This window comes from Penicillium diatomitis, assembly GCF_028827545.1.
Source record: "Penicillium diatomitis strain IBT 30728 chromosome Unknown utg000002l_segment0_segment0, whole genome shotgun sequence".
Lineage (NCBI taxonomy): Eukaryota > Fungi > Ascomycota > Eurotiomycetes > Eurotiales > Aspergillaceae > Penicillium > Penicillium diatomitis.
Genome location: NW_026623174.1, coordinates 3,201,727 through 3,228,493, shown reverse-complemented (window position 1 = coordinate 3,228,493; position 26,767 = coordinate 3,201,727). Strand labels below are relative to the sequence as shown.

Here is a 26,767-nt window from a genome sequence, read left to right as displayed (position 1 = left end):
GAACCCGGTCTGATAATTAACACCTATATACTGATGTATACTATGCAGAGTCCACCGCTGTTCGCAAGGCGAAATGCCATAGGCCCCCGAGAGAGGAGAGGGATCTGGCGCTACTGTAGTTGAGTGGCGGTCAGTCTCTTGAAATATGAGCGAGGGGCTCTCCGCTTGGAGAAAAAAAATTTCAACTTTCTTCCAATCCTCAGTCAGATCATCGCTTGTAACAAATTGACCTCCTGAAACCATCCACAATGGGTGAACTGCTCGAGAAAAGTTGTGTCGCATGCGGATGGACACATGACAAAGAAAAGCGGTGCCATTATACAAGCCACATCAAACTCTTTTACGGCGCATCTACACGGGGTGTGTGGTCCATCGGATCAGATGTGATTCTGAAAGACCGGCCCGACGAGGGTCCAAAAGCAAAAGTTGAAGTTAAAACATTGAACTATTTAGCGACCCATACCGACATTCCTATCCCGAAGGTCTTACGTGACTGGGTTGATCGAGATGGGCGGTACTTCGTTTTGAACGAACGCATCGGTGGTCAGACGCTCGAGGAGGCATGGACTTCTCTATCAGAGCCCCAAAAAATAGATGTCGCGGACCAAGTCGTGAAAGTGAGAAAGCGGCTTCGATCCGTCACGTCAACCTCTATTCAGTGTGTCGATCAAAGCCCATGCTATCCAGGCTTATTATTTTTCGATCTTGAGGCCCGTGGACCGTTTCACTCTGACCAAGAGCTCTGGGATGCTCTGGCCCTTCACCTTCGCCACCTCCCTCAGCAAGTTTTGGAGAACTTGAAGAAGCGCCTACCGAAGTGTGAACCCTACGTGCTGACTCATTGCGATCTCAACTTGGGCAACATCATGGTCCAGGACGGAAAGGTTGTCGGCATACTTGACTGGGAATACGCTGCCTTCTTCCCTATTTGGTATGAGTATGTTTCGGCCTCTTTTGGATTTACAGACATGGATGTGGAATGGAAAAAGTTACTCCGAGAGCGATTGCAGGTACATGGCGAGGCGCACGAAAATGCAAAGGCATTCTGGACGGATATGCGTAATGTACGACAGTACCCAAATCTGGACGAGAAAGGTCAAGAAACCTTTGAGAGACTGTCCTAGACAATCTTGAACCAGTGAGAATGCGCTCTCCAGAATTGTTATATTGGCTAGGTCCAGTACTTTTGGTCCAGATAATGCCAATTTCAATCAATTGATCACACAAGCTTTGGAAGTTTCACATTCTGGACAGAGACATACGAGAGGTTTCTCCGTATAATGCAACTTGGGAGGATGCGGCTCAAGGCTTTTATCCCCAGAGTCCGATCTTTACTCCGAGATAAGGCATTTTTGGTCTCAGATTCAAAATAACTACACGGTATCGAACCCGCTCAGGCCCTGCTTCCCCACTTGACCTTTTACCGGAAGGCCCCTATTCAACGGTCCCCGAAATACTGATTCGCCCTTGCGCGAAATGGTCTCAAAATATTCGCAGTGGACGTAACGGGAGCCACCCAAACCCTCGATATCTTCCAGCCACAACAACGCATCCGTAGGAATGTACGGAGTAGTGTTGTTTTACGCTAATGCGTGCACCTCACACAGGTTCCGGGTTCGGACCGTTCCAAGCCCGATCGCCTTGGGCGAATAATGGACACTCTTGTCTTTTATCAGCCTATGGAAATGAGGCTCTCAACACTTCTTCGCAACAGCTTTGGGTGGTGAAAGATATAGCCAATGACAATAGCCTTAAGTTCCATGTGCTGAACCCGCTTCAGGCCTTGTTAACAGCCCCAAACCCCAACTGATAAGGTTCTCCGCTGCATATCAGGGGAGAATTTTGATCTACTAATTGCGATTACTGCGGATGGTCGCCCCGTGGAATCCCCAAATAAGACCGATGATGTAGAGCCTCCCACTTTCCCACATAGCGAGGAAGTCACAGGTGGTGCGCAGAGTAGCCACTACCCCATGGGCGATTGTCCAGAAAGAGCGATGCTCGAATGTTCTTCGACGCGCGCAAGATCGGCCGACCGATTGACGTGCGAGTCAGCGGGCCGGGGGCCAAGATTCCTCATCTTGAGCGTAATGCTGGCATTGGCCGTAAGTGTGGTATTGATATAGAGGTCAGGGGCGTGCGGTATTTTCGCTATTGGCCTACATCACCGGGTTGTGCTCTCGAATATTCATCGACTGGGTGTGGAGGGACCGGAGAGACCGATGATGACGACAACTGAGGTTGCAAGAGCCGTTTGGAAACAAGCAGCCGAGAGTAGATCTGCGACACCGAGGGCTGTGCAATGTAACCTCAGATGGGGCGGACGGAGCGGGGCATGGGGCATCGAAGGCATACCGGCACATTGCAGATACGAAGGAGGGCAGCGGGTTCAGAGACGAGCAAGGCGCACTATCAGAGGGAGACCTAGATGGCTTCGTAGCATGATGGGCAGTCACACTCGTTGGGAAGGAGGAGTCTCGACATGAAATCGCACAAATGCGGCTGCGGGCTGATCATCCCAGTGATTCGACTCCTGGGCGACTGCTCCATTCCATGGGGGAGAACGAGCTGAGCGTCGGATCGCGCGGCATCTCCGCCAAATTGAAAGGGGCAGTGCGTCGGGCTGAAAGCCAAGGCGCAGTTGTCAGTGGGGGCGGATAGGAGAGAAAGGGGGCCGGGATGAGTGCAAGATAGAGGAGTGGAAGAAAGGGAAAAGGACGAGAAAAGAAGTCGAAGGGAGAGGTTGGCTCTTTTATGTCGGGGCGATGGAGGGAGAGGTGACAAGACGGTGTATTGGGGCGCTAGGCCGGGAACGGCAAAACTAACCAGATCTAGTAAATCACAGGTCCCTATATTACACCATAAAAATAGGCGGTACAATGGGCGGTCGACTTGATGATAGTACAATGCTCGAGCATGCAGATCTGCCTATAATCGCAAACCCCGAGGCTTCCTTTGCTTTTCGATTTGGGCTATGAGGAGACAACTCATCCATGCTCATTCCGATACTACCCAGTGACCAGAACACTCTGGTTTGATCTCGTTGAGTCCCTTTTCTTTTATCGCCCAGCTTAGGGACCGAAACGCTGTCACTTTATCTACAGTCATGTTCCATAAGTTTTTAACCCCCTGCCCCACACACCCTTAATTACATAATATACTGCCGGTCGCAAAACCTCCACCAAAACTCCATAATATTGATAATTCTACCAAATAACTAGCTAACGTACCCCTATATGCCCTAATATGGCGTATACTATCCCTGCGATTCAATGATTGCTTTAACCCTGTTAGGCATAGTCTCTGAAAGGTGTTCTAGGTGCTGTATATCAATGTTTTGCTATATAATTTGCGCAGTTTCGACCAAGATTCGCTTAGTCTCATCGTTGTTCTTCATATGCAGAAGATTAGGCCGAATCTTATAGATTTCTGCCTTTAATAGGGCCTATAGGTTCTCAATTGGGTTAAGGTTAGGCGAATAAGGCGGCTAAACTATCACCTCGATCTCTATATCTGCTAAAGTATCGCGCATAACGTACGTAGTATACGTAGGTACGTTATCGTATATAAAAATCCTATCTTCAGTAGGTAGTAACGTAGGTAGAACCTGGCGATATAATTCCTCGATAACGAAACGATTGACACCGCTACGCTCTGACTTAGGATTGCTAAATAGAGGTATTAAGCCCGTACGACGCGAGGCCGAGAAAGCAGCCTAGAATATCTGCTTAACCTACTTTCTACGCTGTGGTAAACCCTGGTATTGACCCTCGCGTGCTTGGTCCCGAGGGCGTATAAAAGTCTATTCACGACGTACACTAATTCCTCGCTTAATAGTATATTCATTAGACCAATAAACACGGGCCTAATCATCAGGTGTAAATAAGCGATATTTGAGAGCCTATTGAAGTCGTTTTACCGCGTAAATTTCTTTAAGGTAAGGTCGCTAGCTACAGCGCTATTTGCGTATATTCTTAGCGTTGAGTAGTCGTCGAATTAAGGTATATTTCACTTTATGGTCGACCTTAGTAAGTAGATCTTCCTGTGTAACGCGAGGGTTCTTATGAATAACCTGGATAATTCGGTCTTTGTCGGCCTCAGTGAGCTTCTTTGGCCGGCCTTTGCGTGGCTTCGAGATACTATCTTGTCTTTCTCGCTCTTTAATGATCGTATATCGAATTGTTGAGAGAGGAATCTAGGGGTAACGCTTATAAATGCGCTTATAGCCCCAGTTGATTGCATGTAGTTCGTATATACGCGCGCGTAGCGTAGGTGTAAGCTCCTTCGATCGAGCCATATCAATACAGTAGATAGTAGAGCGTGTAGAATATATGTAGATGTGTGTAGGATTAGTATAAATCTATCTACGTGGGAAATTTTGCGTAAAATAGTAGCTGTCTCGCGACGCGCTGGTTTTAGCGTGTTCTCTAGTAGCGCGTATAGGGTAGGCGGTAGGCTAACCTAGTAGGCGGTAAGAAAAGTGGGTCAGCAGGGGGTTAAAAACTTATGGAACGTCACTGTATCACTCCACCGCTTTTCTGGACATATTCAGCTTGTGGACTGATCAAACTTACGCTTGGTCAACTCAGTGGGAGTGCACCATCATCTTTGAGAATTTCAAGCTCTGGATGTACACCTTGTCCGTCTCCATCGGTCAACTTACCCAGGGACTTAAGTCTCAGATACCCGTGTGTCAAAGTTGCCGGAGTCGCTTTCTCATACGTCTGGACCCCTGTCATGCTTTGGAAAGGTCCTCATTAGCCTTTGTCTCTTACTCCATCTGTGCGTTCCACTCAAGCAGTGACAACCCAAGACCACGAATTCCGTTACTTTGCATCAGAGACGACGATCTTACCCACTAGGCCCTCCAAGACATACTCGTACAACGTTTCTGTCTCTCCGGTGGTCCTGATCAGAAATGTCCCCAAGCCCGGCGTCTCCGAAAATAAATACTTGTGAGATTTTTGTCCAAGATCCAATCAATGCCTTTGCACCTGAGACCCGGCCTATGCCACATGGCACCAGGTGGAACAGAACCGAGGCTGTCGAGGTCGTCTGTGCCTGCCAGATCTGGAAGGAGATAGTGAGGTCTTGTCCAACGTTGAACAAGAACCTCACGGATACTTTGCGCTCGACTGCTCACACCGCTTCACAAGGCACAAGGGCTAGATCTGGTAAGGATATTACGCAGCCCAAGACCTTGGGACCGGCGATCACCCAAGGCTGTTCCAACTTGACTCTCGCTGACCGGCTGGGAATCGACTACCATCTTCAAATGTACCAGCCATTGATTCTGCAACTTGTTCGTCAGTGGACTCATACCACAGCCTTGTACTATGGGGTCTGAATTGAGAGAAATGGCATGATTACTTATTCCAAAGCTCACAGACTAGGTGACTAGGTCAGGGCGCAACCTACGCAACTTTTCAGCCCCCATTTAGATGGCTTCATACTTTGTCTCGGTTACCTCAATGCATCCATGCACTAGGGTGAACACAGATCCTAAGCTGATATGAGCATGTGCCATCGTAGGCTCTCTCGGCGTCAAGGTAGTGGGCATTGAGATAAAGCCGAGACATCTACCCTGGGGATTGTGGTCGGGGTCTCACTGGGTGTATGATGAGCCCAGGTTTGAGCTGAGCGAAGTTTCTGGGATGAATGTCGCACAGCATTACCAATATCTTGCCACGCTGAACGGCTTCCAGGCCCGGATGGGAAGTTGCTCTAATTTTACTCAGCCTCCTATCTGCAACCACATCCTCCTGGTGTGTTACGCCCCTCCAAAGACCGCTGGTCTCCGCTAGAATGAAGGAATACCTAGGGTCAGGTTGCTTACCCCGTTTCATGACGTCGAATCACCTTGTTGTAGTCGATCAAAATCGAAAGTCGTTCTCGTTCACACGAGCCCTCGTAATCGATTCCTTGGTGAAGACCCCTCCGCTCTGGACCTGCCAGCCTTTTTGACCTTATGATCACATGAGCAACTTTGCCTTAATTCCGAAGCTTACGAACCGGAGATAATTTATTGGAAGGAGATTTCTTTCCTCAAACATGAGCCTATAGACCCTGTCTTTCTCGATTCTGGGACACTCGTTGCACGGCAATGTGTTACAGCAAGGTGGGAAAGATGGAACACGCTCGTCACTTCCACAGGCACTTCCGCCACGGTATGATGAGTTTATAACCGCTTGTCTGGTGTACACTGACTTCCGAAACGAGCATTCAGACTCGGCTGCCTCTTTCTCTCTTCATTACAGACGTGATATCCAACTTTCTCTTGGTTTTGACATACAACATAGAGTGTCTGATTACTATAAACTCTCCTCATTCAATATGAAAACCAAAAGAGGTGCCGAGCGACGGGACAGTAGTGTTTCCGTTGGACAGGAACAAGATCCCCTAGAGAGACGAAGACTTCAAAATCGAGTCTCACAAAGAAATCATCGTGAGTCTGATCTGGCTTGGATTCATAAGTTGAAGATGATACGAATACCTCGAACAGGTCGAAAGATTCGAGACCGAATTGCAAAGCTTCAAGAGCGAGTCGTTGCAAATGAATTGAGGGCAGCCGCAGTGCTTAATGGTTGGGATCAGCTCTATTCGCCGCCTCTTCCTACAAGCAACAACAGTTTTGCACTGGGGAGTAATGAGTGGACTCCCAGTAATGTCACTTCACCGTTATCAGACTCATCCCTCCTCGCCGGACCACCCTTTGACTGTGAATCACAATTTTGGCCTGTGTGGAGTGATAGTACATCACACTTTGCGCCCTCAACATCAGCGTGGGATTCTTCGATAATATCATTGATACCAGGTCCTTCGTCGGGCGAGGAGGGGCGATGCACACCGGGGTCAAATCCCTTGGCAACTCAAAGAACCAGCTCGGTTTTTGAGACGTGTGCCAGTTGGCAAGCCATGCCGGATGGACAAAGCCTCGAAAACTCCTGTCTCATGCCGAGCCCGAGCGCCATAGCCTCAAGTAACTCGCCATTATACTATACTGTCAATGGTGAGAGTTTTCTTTTTCTGTTCCTCGCTAATGCTGTTGATTGATCGCAAAGGAAGCGGCCAGACTCTGAGTGATGACTGACGGGCATGACCAGAACATGCTTTGCCGCAGATCCTCAAGTCACTTAGCACTGCCTGTCCTCAGTCTCAGATTATCGTGGTTGTCTCGCCGGAGCAGGCTTCACAAAATACGCCCGGGTTCTCCTCCTCACATTGGTCTCTCCCAACCTCTGGCTTGACAAGCCATTTTGAACAATCTGTGAGCGACCCGACCGTGAGCTGCCCATGTCAAGCTCAAGCAATACCCACTGCCGCCAATACTTGGATGAGGCCCGACCCTCTCTTCGAGTCTCACAGTGTCTTTGGACCGGTCGAACCTCTTCAGCTTTTCGAACCACGCAAATGATACAGTTGGGCTTTCAGGTGATTCGTATTTTCAGTCATTGTGAATTGTAAACAGCACGCAAGTTTAACGAAGAGCCTAGCAATAACAAAAGATTGAATTCTGGCAGCTGAATCGGTTGCTTGAAAGGTAGCGAGACTGCTACCAAATCATTACACTGAAAAATACAACCTACTTGGCAGACTGTGTGGTGTCATCAAGTGAGAGGAAGTCTTAGCTGGTAGCCCGGACTGGTGGGTTACCAGGAAATCACTTCCCGGAGCTGGCGAGTCCCGTCAAACTTGGACCCATCAAAATGTTGCGCAGTCTTCCTCTGTGTGGAAGTACTGAGCTTTCATACACTTTCTAGGATTTGCTGTTCTACCGCGGACCCTGATCGAGGTCGCCCGTGTTTCTCAGCCCAATGTAATAATCATCCGATTGGTTTATATCACTGTAGTGAGTGGTCTGCCCGGGCAGCTGAATGGCCGGGTGGAACAAAGTCCGTCAACATCGCATGTCCATATAAGTAGTGTAGTAGGGAATCCGGTTGCATGTACATAGAGCAGGTAGTCTGCTGAGGTGCGTGTGCCTGATGGTGGCCTTACGGTCGGGAGAGGCTGTTTGGACATGACGAGAGGGAGTCAATCAACTTGACCACCCAAGGGGGAGAACCGAAGGTCAACAAGCAACCAGAGGATTGAACGGCTTTATGGGAGTTCAGTACAGTCTTTACAGTCAGGTTCCCTTCACATTGCAATGACACACTTCTTTTGATCTTCATCTGTGCCTCTGGGCATCCTACGGATAGGTGTTGTACGGTCGGGCTGGGAGATCTCTAGACGTGCGTGCTGGTGGTTGTGGTTTGGTTCCTCTATGACTCGACCTGTCTGGTGAGATCAGACTGCCTTGAGCATTCCCCTCTATAGTAGCTATATAACCCACTGACACTGGTCACATTCAGCTTCCATCACTTTGAAGATGATTTCTTCGAATACTTAAGTGTTGAATTTCACATTGATGCTCGAATATCACTCTCCCAAATGTACTGTACATTGATTGTGAAAATGTGACAATTTCTTTGCAGTAGATCCCACAAATGGTACGTCATCACGAGAATGGTAATCCCTGTGATAACGGATGTCTCCAGAGGAGACTGGTGTCCCCAGAAGGAATTCCTTCTCAATTACGCTCGGCGATCTGTGCCTCGGTCCACTCCCACAACTTCTTGGCAACGTCGTCATTCTGTACAAAGGCACTGCCTCCACTGCGAAATCCGACTGGGGTGTAATAAGCACCGTTGGTCACATTTGTTCTCGCTGTTGTAGCAGCCCAGAGAGAATTAAGTGCACCGCTGGTGACCTTGCGGAAGAAGAGTGATCCAGCATATGTGACACCACGCTCCATTGCGGCACTGGCGGCCTTGGCATGCGAGTACAGGTCACTATTCACAGCACCAGGATGAACAGCGACGGACAGAATCTCTGGGTATCGACGGGCGAGCTCAGAGGCAAACAGAATATTCGCGGCTTTGGAGGCCCCATAGCGAGTCCAAGTGCTGGCTGCCAAAAGAGACTGGGTTGAGGTCATGCCTTCCAGGGTCTGAGGACTCAGCACGTGAGCGACAGAAGCGACCGTAACCACACGCACGTCGGGCTCCTGGCCCTTTGCCTTCAGATCGGCAGCGGTCTTTTGCAATGTTGGCATGAGCAGTTTGGTGAGAAGGAAGTGGCCAACATGATTGGTACCGAATTGAATCTCAAATCCGTCCTCGGTCTTCTGGGGTGGGTTGCCCATCGTGCCGGCATTGAGGATGAGAATGTCCAATCGATCACTGTCAGACTGAAATCTCTCTGCACCCGCACGGATGGATTTGAATGAGCATAGATCAAGTGGAATGTAGCGGATGTCGACGGGAGAGGAGATCTGCTTCTTGATGGACTCAATGGCTGCTTGGGCCTTGCTCTCTGTCCGTGCGGCAAGATAGATTCGTCCAGGGCGGTGCTTTGCGAGTTGGAGAATTGTTTCTTGACCGATACCTGCATTGCCTGTAGCAAGATTGATATATCAGTATGTCAGCTGCTGGGTTTCTCATTTAGTTGTGAACGTCGGGGTTGCAATCCCACGTACCTCCAGTGACTAAGATAGTCTTCCCTTCAATGCCAGCAATGTCCCGCTCGGGCTTAAACGAGGCTCCGAGCAAGCCGAACGTCGCTTCACTCAGTGTCGGCCCGAAGCTCGATAGACCCTCTAGAGGATGACGCAAGGCATAGGTTGCGAAGCCACTCGTGGCCATGACATCCTGGAAATTCATTGATACTATACAATGCTGTAACTGTACTTGTGGTGTGGGTGAAGTGGAACAAGCTTTGAATCCGGTTTGCCGTGGCGGGACCGTCTTGGTTTTATTTCGCCATCTCCGGGACTTACTGGATGCGCTGAGGGGAACAGGCCCCACGTGTGAGAAAGAATGTTTCCACTTAAGTACCCACCTTTGCTTAAGTAGGTCAGCATGGAGCCATGGACGTCGCAATAAGTATCCATGTGGCCAGTGAACATAGGTCAGCGAGCTTGATTAAGATAAGAATAGAACACCGTTATCAGAATAGTCACCGCCACAGCATTATCCATAGTGAGGGATGATGACGAGAGCACAGAATCCTTCGCAGATAGAACCTATCGGAACTATACGACTAATGGGTACGCTATACCTCTTCAAGCGGGGGCGGTCCTCCTTGGAACTGGATTCACCCGTGTGTCCGGTCCGCTAAGGGGTCCGCGAGATACGCTACAGAGCACAAACCTACTCAAGTTAGCTTGTGCCGTGACTTTTGACCTTTAGCGGTCTTTATTTAATGCTTACGTGCCAAAGGGTCAATTGGTATATGAATATATGCACGTTGCTGGGGTACCTCGACACGGCCCAATCACCTTAAGGCAGGCAGGATCCACCATTCTATATAATCCGCGCCTGTGATCAAATCAGAATTGGCACTTTTTTTTGGCCCAACACGGTGGAAGTGACCACCAGTAAGTAGGTCCACTCTATAGCTGAAGAACGATTGATACTCCCTCTGATGTTCAAAGGCGGCATTCATTAGCCGTTTCGTAATCAGTGTATACTGTATAGCCAACGTGCTAAGGTTACCGCCTTCACATTTTATGTCTTCTAGAAAAATACCTAAATTGTCCTGCGTGATGTTATTCACTTGCCCAGTCAGTGGGACTTTGTATGTAAGATATCACCTTTTTTGTGAGGACTCTAGAGTCATGTGTTTTCGTATGGCATGCGAAACCAGAGTTTCACCATCGTCTAGGCGCAGTCCGTACTCCGTAGACTAGATAGAATCTCTCCTCCCGTCGCCAGTCAATCTTACCCTCATCCCTCTCTCACATCGTGTGGATACACCTACTATTAGTGACTGCATTCTATCATAGATTAGCAAACACGAGCAACTTGACTGGCAGAATGTCATTGACAGGTTTTGCAGTCCATCATGGCGAGCCTACATGCATGATACCTATTAGCACCAGGAGAAGTCATTGTTTTTAGTGATCATACCGTAGTTTGCGGCAAGCCTGCTATTGCGGCAGCTATCTCTCTCCGGTCCCGACGCGCCGTTTGGTTGAATTTCCGGGACATTGGCTTAAAGCATACATGGGAAGTTGATACTCTGCCGTGGGATATCTTCTAGCTGTTCTTGAGGAAAGGCGTTTACCAATCTGTTATTGCCTCCCTCAACTCCGAGTTCCTCGAGGCCATCATACCATATACAGAGACTGTCTCGATTCTCTCGACCCCCTTTTGGAGACGTAACGAGAGATTTATGTCAAATCTGTAACCACGGTTCCTCTACCTCTTCCTCCTCCTGGGGCCAAGCCTCCTAGGCTCGCCAATAAGCCAGAGCTGATTCATCTATAACCTTCGATCTACGAGTCCTATTAGCGCTTTTCTTGGGGATTAATACTAGTATTTGCGTCACCCTTAGGTGCTTAGGAATATTCATTACTAGGAAACTTCATTGCAACCAACCGCAGGTTCTTAGTCTTATAAGGAGTCTCTCATCCCCGTATAGACTGATTGGTGATTATGTGGATTCTGCGTATATTGATTAAAGAAAACTCATTGGTGCTAGAGGTGGTGTACATTGAACCATATCGACTCTTCCGACCAGGTATCGATGCTCATACTATCGAAGAGGCAGAGCGGAAGTTCGCTACCGAGGGATCTCAACCATATAGACTGGACGCTGACGGCGCTGGGGTCACATGGCAGATGACCTGCTGTATTCCGAGATGGCACTGAGGGAAGGGCTTGCGACAAGATCCATTCAGAAATGGTGGAAAAGTTGGAAATGCTCAAGGTGCTTAAGGTTCTGACGAGCTAGTGAGGGTGGGAGCCTAAGAAAATCAGGAAAGCTGGTAGTTTGGGACGCGAAACGGGAGGTCTCTTTGAAAGAAAAGTATTTAGAACTGAGAGGGGAGAGAAACACAAACCATGTCAATGGAGATTCTTTAGCTTGGCGAAGTGCAGTTGAGAATGTACAGGTGTACACTAGTATGTAGGTAGTAAGGTACTAGGTAGGACGAAAGGACCGCTCGGTCACGTGCATAGTGGAGATCCAAGTGAGATGCTCTCTGACTCATGCAATTGAATACATCCCCATATCCATCTGCTCATCTGACGGTTGTAGTAGTACTACTCTCCTAAGCCGCCCGGCGAAAAGTGTGTCTAATGTGTACTGCTGCCATAACGTCCCGTGGAAGTAACTATCGGTTTCTTTAACTTTGATAGCTCCGCGTCTTTCCTGTACTTCACTTCTGCCCCTGACCTCTCCCAGATAGGCTCGGAGGTCCGAGCTCTGGGGCTTTGAATCAAATTGCAGGTATGTTTTCCCAGGAAATCCTCCTCCGACCAGGGCTTTGTTTACATACCTTGGAAACAACTGATCATGTAGGCCTAAAGACTGGAACGAACACTAAATCCTAATTCTCCGCCCCAACAACCTTGATACCCTGTATGGTGGTCTCACTGTTAAGTTCAAGTCTACCTTTGTAAACATTGTGGCTTATTGCATGCTCGGGCGGACCGAGGAAGTGCGCGGATGTGGGCCGAACGGTGAATTCTTGACGTGCATTGACACGTGAACGCCATGAAGAGGGAACTCCAGGCAATGGAAACCGGTCTCGAGTCTCAACAAGCCGAATGCAAAGACCCCATCTTTCCCCAGGGTGGAGTATGCGTGGGTGGCTGAAGTTCAAGTTACTCGCTCCGCGTGGGGACTGTCATCGCCTGCTCTAGATCTAAGGCTTGGTGAAGGTGCGAACTGTTTTCTCTGGCCTGCTGTCAAGGACCGGCAGCTCGGATTGGGAGAAGATGTTTGTAGAGATCTTGATCAACGCAGCAGAAGAGTGTGCCATTCTGTCACTGACTCGTTACTCAGTCCCATGTTGCCCGGTTAAAACGGTCTAGCGAGGCTCGCTCAGAAAGGCAGAAGGGTGTGAGATTGTAGTATATGACTAGCTATACACACGTCAGTGGCCGAGTCTACTACTAAGGTACCCTGAATTCTCATGTCTCCCGTCTAAACCTCCATTCCGACTCCCGACCATCCGAGCTCTTCTCGTTTGAGAGCACTCTACGGGCAATTTCGGGGGTCGCACGAACCACATTCGTGATCGATCATGGAGGCCCAGAAACTCTAACCCTACCTCTGACCCATATGTCACTGCTCTCGCAGCCATGAGGAGAGACAGCCCGCACGTACAGCGTAAGTCTTATGGCGAGGCCATCGTTCTGTACCGGACCATCACGTCTCGCGAATGAAGCTCGCGATCAATATTACGGACAGTGACCTCATCACTTTTACGAAGAGCTCATGAGGCATAGTCTGGGGTTGTTCGCACCGTCTATCTTCAAAATGGGCACCATTACTCCCAGGCCACCCTAACTGGAATACTGGGATGCGCACCGACGACCACCGACGACCACCGACATTTCCCCATCCACACTGCCCGACGGTGGCTGATGCAGCGTCCAGTCACATCGGGAGGCCGACCCGGGTTTCTTGCCACGTCGACTTTGGCACTGCGGCTCCCCCAGAATGATCTTCCAGCTAAATGGAGGTCCCATTGGAAACCTCTGTCATGAGAAGTCGAGAGAGCCTCTGTCGGCGCGACGCGGTGCTTAGTGAGAGTTGTCGTCTCCCTCAAATCAAGTATAAACCAATCATCTCGTGACCGCTCATGAATAGAACAAGACCGTATCTCAAAATCAACGATCGATGTACAAGGACCACTTCGTAAGTTTATATAACTCCAGGAGTATGCGCCCGATCGTAGAAAAACCGTCGAAGGCCCCTTTTCACTTTCTCCAATTGGCCTCCGGGCGGTTCCTGTCCTCCCGTCGTGTCCTTAATTATTACATGATCACCGCACCGACCCACCTCCACCATCGTTAGCACCACCTCGAAACACCCCATCGATCGTCCACTCCAAATCTGTTACTTACCTCCTCTCTGCATCCCTCTCCATCGCCCGGGTTATCCTGAGAACAAAGCATCTCCCGCGAGGAGACTGCGCGCCATGAGTACCGCGACCGAATCCCGCACGGAACTGCCTGCGCCCGACCAGGCCAGTCCCGCCCCGAGCGCAACGGGTTCAACAGGGACCTCCGGAATCACAGTGCGCAACGGTCCAGGAGGCCAACCACTGAGCTTCAGAAGGTAAGCAAATGTGATTCTGTCGTGATGGTGCCTTCTATCTTCAGATCCGAGGCTCAAGAACCGGGTGCCATTCCGGGGGAACCTCGAGGAATCATACTTGGGGGGCGGGTGGCACAGTACAACAGCAGAAGTCACAAGTCAGGGTTTTCCAGCCTGCCATTGTGACGGACAGGCGTCCACAATATCATATGCAGAGGGTCTTCACCATGGAATCTGCAGGCTAACGGATTGGATCTCACTTCTAGACAACGTGCATCCCGCGCGTGCGAGGTACGTCCCTTTTGTGTCGAGGCCCGACGCGATTTGGTGCGCTTGGAATTGGGGGGCAGCCTCGGCTGGGAGTGTGCCTCGGCCCTTTGTGGGTGCCACACAGCTCTTATCGCCAGCCCGTCCACCTTATCCCAGGATGACCGAATCTGCGCAAGCTCGTGGATTCGATGTGATCATTGAGGGTCAAACTTTTTTTGGCTAACCGACAGAAATCATTTTGATGATTTAGACATGCCATTCACGCAAGGTAAGACCCTTTCCACTCGGTCGCAAGTGTCTCGATCACCACCTGGTCGGACCTAAACTCACCCACCAACCCCCAGGTCCGCTGTGACGCTGCCAGTCTCGGAGTCCCCTGCACAAACTGTGTCGCCTTTTCCATCGAGTGCAAGATTCCAACCCCAAAACGAAAGAAGAACTCGACCAAGGCGAAAGATGAGAGCCGATATGGCGACAGTCCTCCACCCTACAATACGGCCCCCTCACTGCCCGACGCGACGGCGACGCAATATCGACCCGAGAACTCGGAAGATCCCACCAACCCGGACACCGATCGAAAGCTCGGCGATTCCAGCTCAGAAGACAGGGACGATGGGTCGTTTGGATGGCGCAAAGAACGGATGGCAACTTCGGGCATGCCCATCACTAGCCTCACCGAATCAGAAGCCGCTCAGCGAGCGTCCACAGATAATACCTACGCCCAGTTCATGAAACCCAAATTCGCTCGCGCCCCGATCAAGGAAGCCGGCCGTGTGGCCTACTTGGGAGAGTCGTCGAATCTCTCCCTTTTGGTCCAGGACCGCCACGGCACCACCGATGTCGTTCACTATCCTCTGCCGCCCAACATTCGCGGGTCGCGTGCGCGCCTTACCGACTTGGACAACCTCGAGATCGATATCCTGCATCAACGGGGTGCCTTCCTCCTCCCACCCAAACCGCTTTGTGACGAGTTGGTCGACGCATACTTCAAGTGGGTCGCTCCCATCGTGCCCATCATCAATCGCAGCCGTTTCTTGCGCCAATACCGTGACCCCAAAAACCCCCCGTCGCTGCTCTTGCTCCAGGCCATCCTCCTGGCCGGCTCTCGAGTCTGCACCAATCCGCAATTGATGGACGCCAATGGGTCGACAACCCCTGCTGCCATGACATTCTACAAGCGAGCCAAAGCTCTGTACGATGCCAACTACGAGGATGACCGGGTCACCATTGTGCAGGCGCTGGTGCTGTTGGGTTGGTACTGGGAGGGCCCCGAAGATGTAACTAAGAATGTCTTCTACTGGACGCGAGTGGCGATGGTGGTGGCTCAGGGCTCGGGCATGCATCGCAGTGTCGAGACCTCGCAGTTGAACAAACCCGACAAGCGTCTGTGGAAGCGGATCTGGTGGACGCTCTTCACACGGGACCGCTCAGTAGCCGTGGCTCTCGGACGTCCCATTGGTATCAATACTGATGATTCCGACGTGGAGATGTTGACCGAAGACGACTTCATCGAGGATGAACTGGACGCCCCCGCAGACTACGGTCCCGATCCGGTGCACGTGCAGTTCTTTCTACAGTACGTCAAACTGTGCGAGATCATGGGTCTCGTACTGTCGCAGCAATACTCGGTTGCATCCAAGTCACGGCGAATGAACGCAATGGATCTTACACACTCCGATATGGCGCTGGCCGACTGGCTGCAGAACTGTCCCAAGGAGGTTTGCTGGCAACGGTCTCGTCATCATTTCTGGGCAGCCCTGCTTCATTCCAACTACTAGTGAGTGTCCGATCATGCCGAGCGCAGCTATTTTGTGAATGAATGAGGATGCTGACATTTGTGGGTTTTACCTCTACAGCACGACGTTGTGTCTGCTGCATCGAGCTCACATGCCCCCTGCCTCTTCGGCACCCAACAGCTACCGTGTCGAAGAGATGGCCTATCCCTCACGCACCATTGCTTTCCAGGCAGCCGGTATGATGACTTCCATCATCGAGGCCCTTCAAGCGCACAACGAGATTCGCTACACCCCAGCTTTCATGTACGTGAACGTCCCTTGCTGTGTCTGGCTCCTTCAGATGAAGAGACATGTACTGACTGCCAATCTAATAAACCTACAGTGTCTACAGCTTGTTCTCTGCCCTGATCATGCACGTCTATCAGATGCGATCCTCAGTCCCATCCATTGTGGCTACCTGCCAGGAGCGTATCAATGTATGCATGTCGGCTCTAAAAGAGGTCTCCAAGGTCTGGCTTGTGGCAAAGATGGTCAACACCCTTTTCGAATCCATCTTGGGCAACAAGGTACTCGAGGAAAGATTGCAAAAAGCCGCTGGAAAGCGACACCAACGCCGACCCCATGAGGCCGCTCCTCCCCCAGCCAAGGCCCCCAAGCCAATGCCTCCTAAGAGGAAGTTCGACGACATGGATCTGGGTCTCCCCAATGGCGGTCCGACACCTCCAGTCTCGTACGAACGCTCACGTCCGCAGACGCCCGCTGTGACGCCGTCGCGTGAGATCAACCAGCCGCCGCTGAGTCAGATGTCACCTGGAAATCACCGAGGGCCTCTAGATCCCATCATGGGCCCATCTCAATCGCGGACCAACACTCGCCCAACCACCCCTTTCAATGCGCAATTCTCTCTACCTGCTACCCCTCCCGACTTCTTCCTCGTCACTCGCACCTCGCCTAATCTCTCGCCTTCGCTCTGGGAGAATTTCCAACCCGACCAGTTGTTCCCTGACGGCACCGCCATCTTCCCGGAGCTGACCTCCCCACCACCGCCTGCATCCGTCGACCCTCACATGCACGTGCCGTCGCAGATGCCTCAGAACTCGAACATCAATCAGCGTTCTATGATGGGCAATGTGCCTCACGCTGTACCCAATCGCAACATGTCCGTCCCTCAGGGTAGTCCTCAGATGATGTCCGGCTTGCCGGGGTCCATGGGGACGGGACCCGGAGGGCCACAGCAGATGTTCAGCATGGATGGTCAGCCATGGCCCATGCAAAACATGGACGGGACCTTGAATGCCGGGACGATGGATGCTACCAGTCAGGACGACAACTGGAGCACGAGCTCGCGTAGTGGACCGACTGCGCCAACGACGCTGAATGTAGAAGACTGGTATGTGCCTCCATCAGCGCCATTATCTCTGCTTTGACAGAGTGTGTGAAAATCAACTGACTTTAATCCAGGTTCCAATTTTTCGGTATTAACGGCGGGTTTGGCGATCTCGCGGCTTAATCAAGACTCTCGGACCCTTGACGGGACCTGGTTCCTCTGACGCCTTGGTTCTCTTTCTCTCCCTCTTTTCTTTTCATGCAAATTGGCGAATTCTCTCGGTGGATCTGTAAATAGTGTGTCAGGGGAGTTTTTTCTTTTCTTTTTTTTCCTTCCTCTCGTCCTGTTGTCAGGAGTCTGGGTATCCCCTTTTATGGATGGCGTTTGAGATGAGTGGTCCCGCGGATTGTTGTCACTGGAAGTACCATTTCCTTATGATTAAGGTACCTTAGCTTCTACCAAAAGCTCAATGTTCATCAAATGGCTTATGTCAAGTATGATGACTGTGACTTTCCTTCACATATAGTCAAATTCCAGTTTGTCTATGACGTACAAGGGGGGGTGGGGAATGAAACTAAGCAATTGCTCCGGCAAGAAGGTTGAGAGGATAGTACGACTGTAGGGGTGTAGGAAGGGTGGATGCCCCACGCCGCCATTCGGTCTCCCCTCGGACAGTCACCGACGAGTCTCTTCGGGGAGACTCGACTGGCTCGAGACTCCGCATCAGTTGTACATACTCTTCCCCTTCACCCTGACTGTCAATATAGGTAAAACCCATCTTCGACTCCTGCTTCTTCCCTTGAACATACACTGGCACTCTTGTCTTCGTTTTTCCACCGCCATTGATTCAACGCTCCCTGCTTCTCACTATGACCGAAGCACACCCCGCGTCCACGACAACCCCGCGCTACTTGACTGGGGACAAAGCTGGCCTGCGCGAGTTCTTGGACAAATTTGATGTTGGTTCACCTTCACCTCAGAAGAAAGCGATCTTTGCTCGGGGCCTATTCATTAACCAGTTTTCACCGACAGGTCTTTCTCTTCGACTGCGACGGTATGTTCGATTGCGCATTCTCTCCGCAATATCCGTGTCCTTCCCTACAATACCGAGATTTGCGATCTGAGATTGGGCTCTGGACGGATCTGCTCGAGTCTTGTCGGCGGCAAGCTCACACTTTTCCCCAGGTGTACTCTGGTCGGGAGATCATGTCTTTCCTGGAACCGTGGATACGCTAGAATTACTGCGAAAGAATGGTGCGTCTGCTCTGGTCTCCGGTCTCCAGGTGTCCCCCGGTTGAATGTCGGTCTCACGCGCATCTGCAGGGAAGCAAGTCGTTTTTGTCACGAATAACAGCACAAAGTCCCGCGCCGACTATTTGAAAAAGCTCGAGAGTTTGGGAATTCCCAGCAATGTGGTAAGTACATGCCTATTACCAAACGATTTCATTGTGATTGCAAAAAGAAATGAGTGCACGTCAGCTTACGGTTCGACAGGAAGAAATCTTCTCCTCCTCCTACAGTTCCGCTATCTATATCTCGCGCATCCTTCAACTACCCGAAAACCAGCGCAAGGTTTACGTGATCGGCGAGTCGGGCATTGAGCAAGAGTTGCGCTCGGAAAGCGTCCCTTTCATCGGTGGGACAGACCCTGCCTATCGCCGTGACATCCAGCCTGAAGATTACAAGCACATCGCCGCGGGAGACCCTTCCATCTTGGACCCCGAGGTGGGTGTTGTTCTCGTCGGACTGGATTTCCACCTCAACTACTTCAAGCTTGCACTTGCCTACCACTACGTGAAGCGTGGCGCCGTGTTCCTGGCCACGAATGTCGATTCTACACTCCCCAACTCGGGCACGCTCTTCCCCGGTGCTGGGTCAATGAGCGCCCCATTGATCATGATGCTGGGCCGAGATCCCGTGGCCCTGGGCAAGCCCAGTCAGGCGATGATGGATGCGATCGAGGGCAAGTTCCACTTCGATCGAAGTAGAGCGTGCATGGTGGGTGATCGGGTCAACACGGATATTCGATTCGGAATCGAGGGTCAATTGGGTGGTACCCTCGGTGTGTTGACAGGAGTCAGTTCCAAAGAAGAATTTGTGTCGGGGTCGGTCCAACCTTTGGCGTATCTGGATAAGCTCTCGGATCTGCTCGATGCTGAGCAGTGAGAGATGCCCCCCGGGAGGGGGAGAGAGTTATGTTTCAGCACATCACACGCGTATCCAACGTCAGGCTACCAACGTCAGGCTACAAAGGTACTGGGGACTTGTATAGTACAGTCAGATACTGAACAGTGACCTCTCTGATCGTGCTGGAGGGGGTTAGACACACCATCCTGCAGGTTTGTTCCGAGTCGAATAGTGCACTAGAGGAAATATTCACGCACCCATGTGATATGTGATGAACTTGTTCGCATAATTACGGCTCAACCGGGGAAATCCAGAACCTTTGCAAAAGAGCATCTGGTAACGACAGATAGCCGCGAAAATGGCTCATAAGCTGGTAATGTCCCAGCAGTGGCGCGATATTCCAGTCAACCCTGGCCGCTTGCTACCTCCCCTACCCTACTGGTTGGTATCCGGCACACGTTCAGCTGGTTGGAGAGAGCCCGTCTCGAGTATCCCTGTTGTATGGTGATCGCCCTTTACACAAGTCATACGAAGAGTCTCACGATCTCAGCCAGACTCAGTGTTGTGTGATGATATCACACTCCGTCGCGATTTTTTCTTTCTCTTCCCATTCGGCCCTAGGAACTGCTGACGTCTCTCGATACCCATGTGCCGGCATTCTGGATCGCAAGAGTTTCAGATCATCACCCATCAGGTCGACTCCGAAGAGAATCCAGTGGTAGGGTAGCACTTTGAGATTCTCTACTTTTTTTAACCAATCGAACGGAACCTGCAGGGAATCATCCTCGTTCAAGTACCCTGCAGTTCGTGCCGAAGTCGTGCTTTGACACATGGATTTGTCGTTTGGAAGCAACCCAACCCCTGTCACGAACGCTGAAGAACATCGGACCACGAGGTGGCAGGGTCTCACAGACTATGTAAGACTCGTATCAGAGTGCGACAATCAGCCTCATGAGACGAGTTCCTGGATGCGACATATCTGGGCGGGTGTCTTGTCCTTTACTGGAAGAAGGAGGGTGAGGTGAGAAATGGTGGGAGACCATCGCAGGACCAGAGGGCTGAATGCACGATACAAATACTGCATCGCAGCCCATACTCAATCTTGTGGGAAGCACCCTCTGCTCGGGAAAAAGAGCACACAAGCTGTGGTCCCAATAAAAAAGGCCCCCTCTGCGAAGCCGCCAAATGGACGCCTTTCTGCTCGGGTTGTTATCGTGTCTGTGGTTGCAGGCCTGCGGGTTTCCCACACCGCAGCCGACGAGTAACAGCATCAATCTTGCTTTGGGTGAAGATAAGAATGCAGCCTACGAGCTGCACCGACTAGGGCAATCTGCTCTCGATCTCACTCTCGACGGTCTCGAGCGCCGTCTACTAGGCGAGACCGACCAACCCAGCTGTACCCTAGAAACCATGCGGGTGCGACGAGACTGGAGAGCTCTCACGCGCGGCGAAAGAAAAGACTACATCGATGCGATTCTGTGCTTACAACGACTCCCACCACAGACACCCGCGGCAATGGCCGCCGGAGCAAAGACTCGGTATGATGACTTTGTGGCTACGCATATCAATCAGACCTGGCATATACATCGAACAGTACGTCTTATACTTTTCTTCTTTTGCGCCTTTTGTGATTTGGAAGCACGTTCTCAGTACCGGGGTTTACTTTGGAGGGTGCTGATTTTCGTGTAGGGGACATTTCTCGCGTGGCATCGATACTTCATCTTCACCTTCGAAGAGGCTCTGAAGAATGAGTGTGGGTTCAATGGGGATCTGCCGTACGTGACACCATGTCTTAGTATGCTATATCACAACTTACACAAGAGACGTTCCCACTCACCTGGAATCTCCCCCGTCAGATACTGGAACTGGGGCGCTGATGTTTACTCAATGGAAGCGTCGCCTCTTTTTGATGGCAGTGACACTTCACTCTCCGGCAACGGCGCTGTCGTCCCCAACCAACCTGATCTGGCTATCCCTCTAGGCGACACAGACGTACCTCCGCTGGTCCTTCCCCCAGGTACCGGGGGTGGATGCGTGACCAGCGGACCGTTTGTCAATTATTCTCTCTCCATGGGACCATCCTCCCTGTACATACCCGGGGGAAACCTGACCCGAATGTCAAATCCCCTCGACTACAATCCGCGCTGCATGAAACGAGACCTGACCACCTCGATCCTCCGGGAGAACAACAACTATACCGCCACTCTGCAACTCCTGCAAACCAGTTCTGATATCTGGGCCTTTGAGACCACCGCTCAGGGCGCACCGGGTAGTGGCCTTCTCGGTGTCCATGGAGGTGGTCACCTCGCGATGGGCGGCGATCCCGGCCGTGATGCCGATGCCAACCCGGGAGATCCGGGGTTCTGGAATCACCATGCCATGATTGATCGTTTGTGGTGGATGTGGCAATATATGGACCTGGCGAATCGCGAATTCGCGATTCGAGGCACGGGGACGTTCTTGAATGATCCTGTTTCCCCGAACACGACGCTCGATACGCATGTGAATGTCGGATATGTGAAGCGCGGGTCGATTGCCATGCGGGATATCATGAGTACGACTGCTGGACCCTTTTGTTATGTTTATTTGTGAGTGAGATTGGGGTTCTGTTGACCACTGGTTTGATCCACTGTGAAATCGTTTGGCCCGGTGTATGTTTTCGGACCGTGTCGCACCGTCGTCACCTTTATAGAGCGAAGGATTCAGGTCGACTTCAATGTTGCTTTGCTGGAGGAAATATAATACTGCTGTGAGTATGAATGCCTAGTGCCTGGTGCCTACTGCCTAGGACCTACTACTACTCCCATGTAGGGGGACTGATGGTCAATTCAATTGATTGAAACTGTTGTCACGTGCCTTGAGCTACATGCTTTGAGGGGAAGGATACCTTACGGCATCTACGAAGACTCCCGTCCACTTTTTCGATTGTGGTCAACAACTGCTGGTTGTTAATTCGATCATCGCCAGCGCATTTGAAGCCGATAGATCAGGCACCGGGCCGTTTCGACGTCATCCTGGGCGGCGCTTCGCCGTCAACAAACATTCCCTCGGGGCCAGCGGACGTGCGAAGGGCGCTTTAGAGGAAACAATATCGGCGCGTAATAACCTTGGAAGTCAAGTACTAGTATCACTCACTAACTATCTAGTATTCAGTATCTACTATCTCCCAGCTTCATGCTTCCTCTTGATTGTATTCAATCGGTCGGATCTGACGTACACCTTGTAGAAACAAATCTACTTGTACTCGAAGAGTACTGAGGTAGTTACTGATTGACACAAAGACTACTATACATTTCATCCGCAACAGGCATGGAACTTGAAGAAGAGGGGTGTTTTTACAGTTGAGGGCTTGAGGGAAAGTGCCACTGAACGTCAGAGAAAACGCACAAGCTAGAGGGGGCAAAAGAAAAGAATCCTCTCGAACCTATCGGGGATGATCATCCTTTCCATCTTGAAGCCGTGAAGACAAAAAGGGCTCATAAGTGAGCACTACGGGTAACGTGCTGAAAGACAGTGGGGAATCTGGGGATGCTGACTATCCTCAATGAGTCAACACTGGACTCAGAAGGTTGCCAGGGTGGTTAGAATCATTTCAGTCCTGGAGTAGGGGCTCATTTCCAATGACGCCTTGCTAAGTTTTCGTCATGCATGGACAGCAAAATGATCATCCCTGGGCTTGGCGGACTGCCTCTTCGGCACATTGTCGGCATTGCCTCTCCGGGGATACCATTCCGGTCGAGGGTCTCCTTCTTCAGGTGTTCTCATCTCCTCGGTTCCATCCTCTTGTCTCGACTCTCGACTCTCGACTCTGCTTCCCCCGTGTTGGACTCCACTGGAAGCTGCCCGGAGCAGAAAACCCCCACGTCGATCCATTCCTGATCCTCCACGCAACACCACCGGTCCATGACTCCATGTGTTTGTTGACGACTGTGCAATGCTGAATGCACTTCTCTCCCTGCATTATACGAGACGATGCCCTTGCCCTGATGGGAGAATGTCCGACCAGCGCTGCAACCTCATTCAGTCGATCATCCCACGTCGTTGGTCTTGACTGGTCCCGTCGTCGTGACTCTTGCATCTGCATCCTTTTTGCATCCCCGCCAAGTACTGACCACTTTACTGACGACACAGCCACGACTCCACATGTCGACTTTCTGCAGGGAAAATACTTACACGCGCTGTCAGGATGGACCGCCGCGCCTTAATCATGATTGTTTCGCAGATGAATTGTTTGGGGTTAGTGACATTACTGATTCTAGCGAGGACTTACATATGATGTCTATAGCCCCTTCCTATCTACCTAGGACCGATTGAGGCGTATTGAACTATTTTCTTGTTGTTTCTTCTTCTTCTTCTTCTTCTTCTTCTTCTTCTTCTTCTTCTTCTTGTTGTAAAAGTGAATTTCCCTCACATACCTATAGTATATTGTTGACGTAACGGTCTCTTCCCGTCCTCTTATTCCCTCGCCATGCGTCTCACCCAAACCTCCACCCTCCTGTCGCTGCTCGCCCTCACCGGCGCAACCTCTCTTAAACATCACTCCACCTCTCGTCTATGGGCCACCCATTACAATGGCAACCTGTACTCCCTCGCCTTCGATGGCAAGAGTCTCTCCTTGACCGACACCACCAAGACCTGCGGCACCATGCCCAGCTGGTTAACCTTTGATCCAGAGACCCAGACCGTCTATTGCTCGGATGAAGCGGGCACCACCGATCCCAGTACGCATGGTTCATTGTGGGCGTATCACGCCGGGCGAGATGGCTCGTTGCAGCAGTTTGCCAAGACGGATACCGTGGGCGGTGGTGTCAATAGCGTCATCTATGAAGATGATCAAGGTGACAAGTACCTGGCCATTGCACACTAGTAAGTTGCCCGTGGGCTCAGTATATTTTTCTCCTCTCTCTCTCTCTCTCTCTCTCTCTCTCTCTCCCCCCCCCCCCCCCCCCCTACTTGGGGCTATCATCCCTGGCCGTCTCATGTGAAAGAGAAACAACAAATAAATGCAATCAACTAACGCCTCGACAGCGAAGGAGCTGCGGTCTCCACATTCTCTCTCCCTCTCCATGATAACGATCCAGCGCTTCAGGAATTCCACTTCAAGTTGACTCGGCCTGGAGCCGTCGCGCAACAAGACACTCCTCACCCGCACGAGGTCTTCCTGGACCCGACCGGTTCGTTCGTCCTGAGTCCCGATCTGGGTGCCGACCTCCTGCGCGTCTACTCCATTAGTGGCGAATCCGGAAAGCTACAGGAGTGTCCTCCTGTCAACATCACCTACGGGAGTGGCCCGCGTCATGGCGTCTTCTGGTCCGATGGAACGGACGGCAAGGCAAGCCCCGTGCGGGCTCACGCTGGCCGTGGCTCTTCCTCCCGCCAGACTCAATCTGTAGGCAAGACGATGATGTACTTGGCCAACGAGATTGGCGGCACCGTGGATGTGTTCAACGTCGCCTATGCACGCTCCGGCTGCCTGTCCTTTGAGAAGATTCAGACCATGGTGCCCTACACAAACGGCGTGATGCCCCAGGGTGCCACACCCGCGGAGATCCGGTTGATCGGTGATGCCCTATACGTGTCCATTCGTTCTGACCAGGGGTTTGCCCCCAGTGACAGTATGGTGACCCTGAACCGGTCGCCACGTACAGGAACTGTCGAGGTACGAGAAAAGACGTCCGCTTTTGGCAAGGTGCCCCGTACGTTTGTGATCAACCGCGCAGGTGATCTGGTGGCGATCGGTAACCAGGCCTCGTCAACGGTGGGCATTGTCCGAAGGGATCCCAAGACCGGCAATTTGGGCGAGAAGATTGCTTCTTTGCAGGTGGGTGAGACTGCTCAGCCGGGTACTGCTGAAGGTCTTAGCAGCGTCATCTGGGACGAGTAAAGGGTGGGCATGGCATTGGGCGATGCTTTGGGTGTTGTACTGCGTCATTAGGGGAGAACCGGTGGAGACTCAATTGATGTGTATATACCAAAATGGTCTTTTCCTGACCTTCATCGAACGTGTCGAGTGTATACATACATATATCACGTCCAGACGATGGGGGAACCGGACCAATGTCAAATATCTAATCAGAAAATTTGTCAAAATGCAAAAAGAGTAGGACTTTTTCCATGATTCGCCTCTAGGTGGGCCTGTGGTATACATAATCCTGCATCCAGGCCAGGTCCTCACATGAAATCGTCCAAAAAGTCGGGATCCCGATCCTGATTGCTGCTCGCCTCAATATTATCCGCAGAAAACATATCATCATAGGCATGATCCTTCTGCCACTTGAGCTGTTCGCGCTCTCTCTTCTCCTGCTTCTCTTTGATCTGCTGCTGCTCGCGGGTCTTGCGTTCATCGCGACTCTTCTTCTTCGAGTACTCTTCCTTTTCGGCACGGAGGTCGGGGAATTTCTCGACGCGGGTCTTGTTCAGACGATTGACGATGGGATTCTCGCGCACCCGCACAAGCACCTTTTTCACGAGCTTGGGGTTGTGGAATGAGACTTGGCCGGTGGCCATGGATCCGTCTTTTTGAAGGTTGGACCAGGGCGTGTAGATGATGGTCACGTTGTCCTTTTTATTTCCTGCAAACAATTGAGAGAAGAAAAACAAAACGGTAAGCTTAAGTTGAAGCTTTTGTACACTCGCTTAGTCGAATCGGAAGGACCCATCGACAACCATTGTGTGCTGGAGATGCAACGCACCCTCGATCGAATTCGCTTTGGTCAATTGCGCGCAATCTTCAAGCAGAGGCTCGGGGATGTTATCCCATGTCTCGCCCTCACGCATGCGCAAATAGACGTGCGCACTCGACAGGTTATCAACGTGGAACTACGCAGGCGGACATCAGCGGCATTGACACGGAGGATTTCGGAGAGAAAGCGTGTGGACGACGGACCCTGGAGTTGTCGCGAGGGCGCATTAGCACACTGAATAGCCAAAGATCCACGACATGGAATCAATCCGCTGTACATACCAGACGTCATGGTCCAAGCCGAATTTGATCAAGTCCTCATCTGTCCGCAAAGGGTGCGATTGTTAGGCTCGTAGTGCATGAGCAATCCATTCCCGGATTTCTTGGAGGCGCATACTTTCAAACTTGTCCTTGCCGACATAGATGAACGCGGAGGGGGAGACCACGTTAGATGTAAAGTAATAGACCATATTGGATGGATATAAGGGGGAGATCAAGAAAGCAGAAAAGAAGGGGAGCTAAGTTTGACAA

General features: G+C 51.2%; 8 protein-coding genes across 8 annotated transcripts; 6 read left to right on the top strand and 2 right to left on the bottom strand.

The window, feature by feature from the left end:
• Window positions 1-248: 248 nt before the first annotated feature.
• Window positions 249-1,124, top strand: N7539_002208 (uncharacterized protein; the record flags this gene model as incomplete). The annotated part of the gene is made up of 1 exon (XM_056931811.1): window positions 249-1,124. The coding sequence occupies one exon, from the start codon at window positions 249-251 to the stop codon at window positions 1,122-1,124; it is 876 nt and encodes a 291-aa protein (XP_056793842.1).
• Window positions 1,125-6,333: 5,209 nt separating this feature from the next.
• On the top strand, window positions 6,334-7,414 carry xanC (transcription factor xanC; the record flags this gene model as incomplete). Its single annotated transcript, XM_056931810.1, has 2 exons — window positions 6,334-7,009; window positions 7,104-7,414. 2 exons carry the CDS (start codon window positions 6,334-6,336, stop codon window positions 7,412-7,414), a joined length of 987 nt encoding a protein of 328 aa, XP_056793841.1.
• A 1,158-nt stretch (window positions 7,415-8,572) lies between these two features.
• On the bottom strand, window positions 8,573-9,704 carry N7539_002206 (putative short-chain dehydrogenase/reductase family protein; the record flags this gene model as incomplete). Its single annotated transcript, XM_056931809.1, has 2 exons — window positions 8,573-9,438; window positions 9,521-9,704. The coding sequence occupies 2 exons, from the start codon at window positions 9,702-9,704 to the stop codon at window positions 8,573-8,575; spliced, it is 1,050 nt and encodes a 349-aa protein (XP_056793840.1).
• A 4,271-nt stretch (window positions 9,705-13,975) lies between these two features.
• farA (CeGAL family transcription factor) lies at window positions 13,976-17,610 on the top strand (the record flags this gene model as incomplete). The annotated part of the gene is made up of 7 exons (XM_056931808.1): window positions 13,976-14,115; window positions 14,361-14,385; window positions 14,615-14,632; window positions 14,709-16,141; window positions 16,221-16,403; window positions 16,483-17,490; window positions 17,562-17,610. The coding sequence occupies 7 exons, from the start codon at window positions 13,976-13,978 to the stop codon at window positions 17,608-17,610; spliced, it is 2,856 nt and encodes a 951-aa protein (XP_056793839.1).
• Window positions 17,611-18,296: 686 nt separating this feature from the next.
• N7539_002204 (uncharacterized protein) lies at window positions 18,297-19,593 on the top strand (the record flags this gene model as incomplete). Its single annotated transcript, XM_056931807.1, has 4 exons — window positions 18,297-18,481; window positions 18,596-18,681; window positions 18,751-18,842; window positions 18,922-19,593. 4 exons carry the CDS (start codon window positions 18,297-18,299, stop codon window positions 19,591-19,593), a joined length of 1,035 nt encoding a protein of 344 aa, XP_056793838.1.
• A 1,146-nt stretch (window positions 19,594-20,739) lies between these two features.
• Window positions 20,740-22,146, top strand: N7539_002203 (tyrosinase family protein; the record flags this gene model as incomplete). The annotated part of the gene is made up of 2 exons (XM_056931806.1): window positions 20,740-21,147; window positions 21,244-22,146. The coding sequence occupies 2 exons, from the start codon at window positions 20,740-20,742 to the stop codon at window positions 22,144-22,146; spliced, it is 1,311 nt and encodes a 436-aa protein (XP_056793837.1).
• A 1,876-nt stretch (window positions 22,147-24,022) lies between these two features.
• N7539_002202 (uncharacterized protein) lies at window positions 24,023-25,438 on the top strand (the record flags this gene model as incomplete). Its single annotated transcript, XM_056931805.1, has 2 exons — window positions 24,023-24,420; window positions 24,583-25,438. The coding sequence occupies 2 exons, from the start codon at window positions 24,023-24,025 to the stop codon at window positions 25,436-25,438; spliced, it is 1,254 nt and encodes a 417-aa protein (XP_056793836.1).
• Window positions 25,439-25,725: 287 nt separating this feature from the next.
• Window positions 25,726-26,706, bottom strand: N7539_002201 (uncharacterized protein; the record flags this gene model as incomplete). The annotated part of the gene is made up of 5 exons (XM_056931804.1): window positions 25,726-26,126; window positions 26,247-26,373; window positions 26,441-26,471; window positions 26,519-26,558; window positions 26,634-26,706. The coding sequence occupies 5 exons, from the start codon at window positions 26,704-26,706 to the stop codon at window positions 25,726-25,728; spliced, it is 672 nt and encodes a 223-aa protein (XP_056793835.1).
• Window positions 26,707-26,767: the final 61 nt, after the last annotated feature.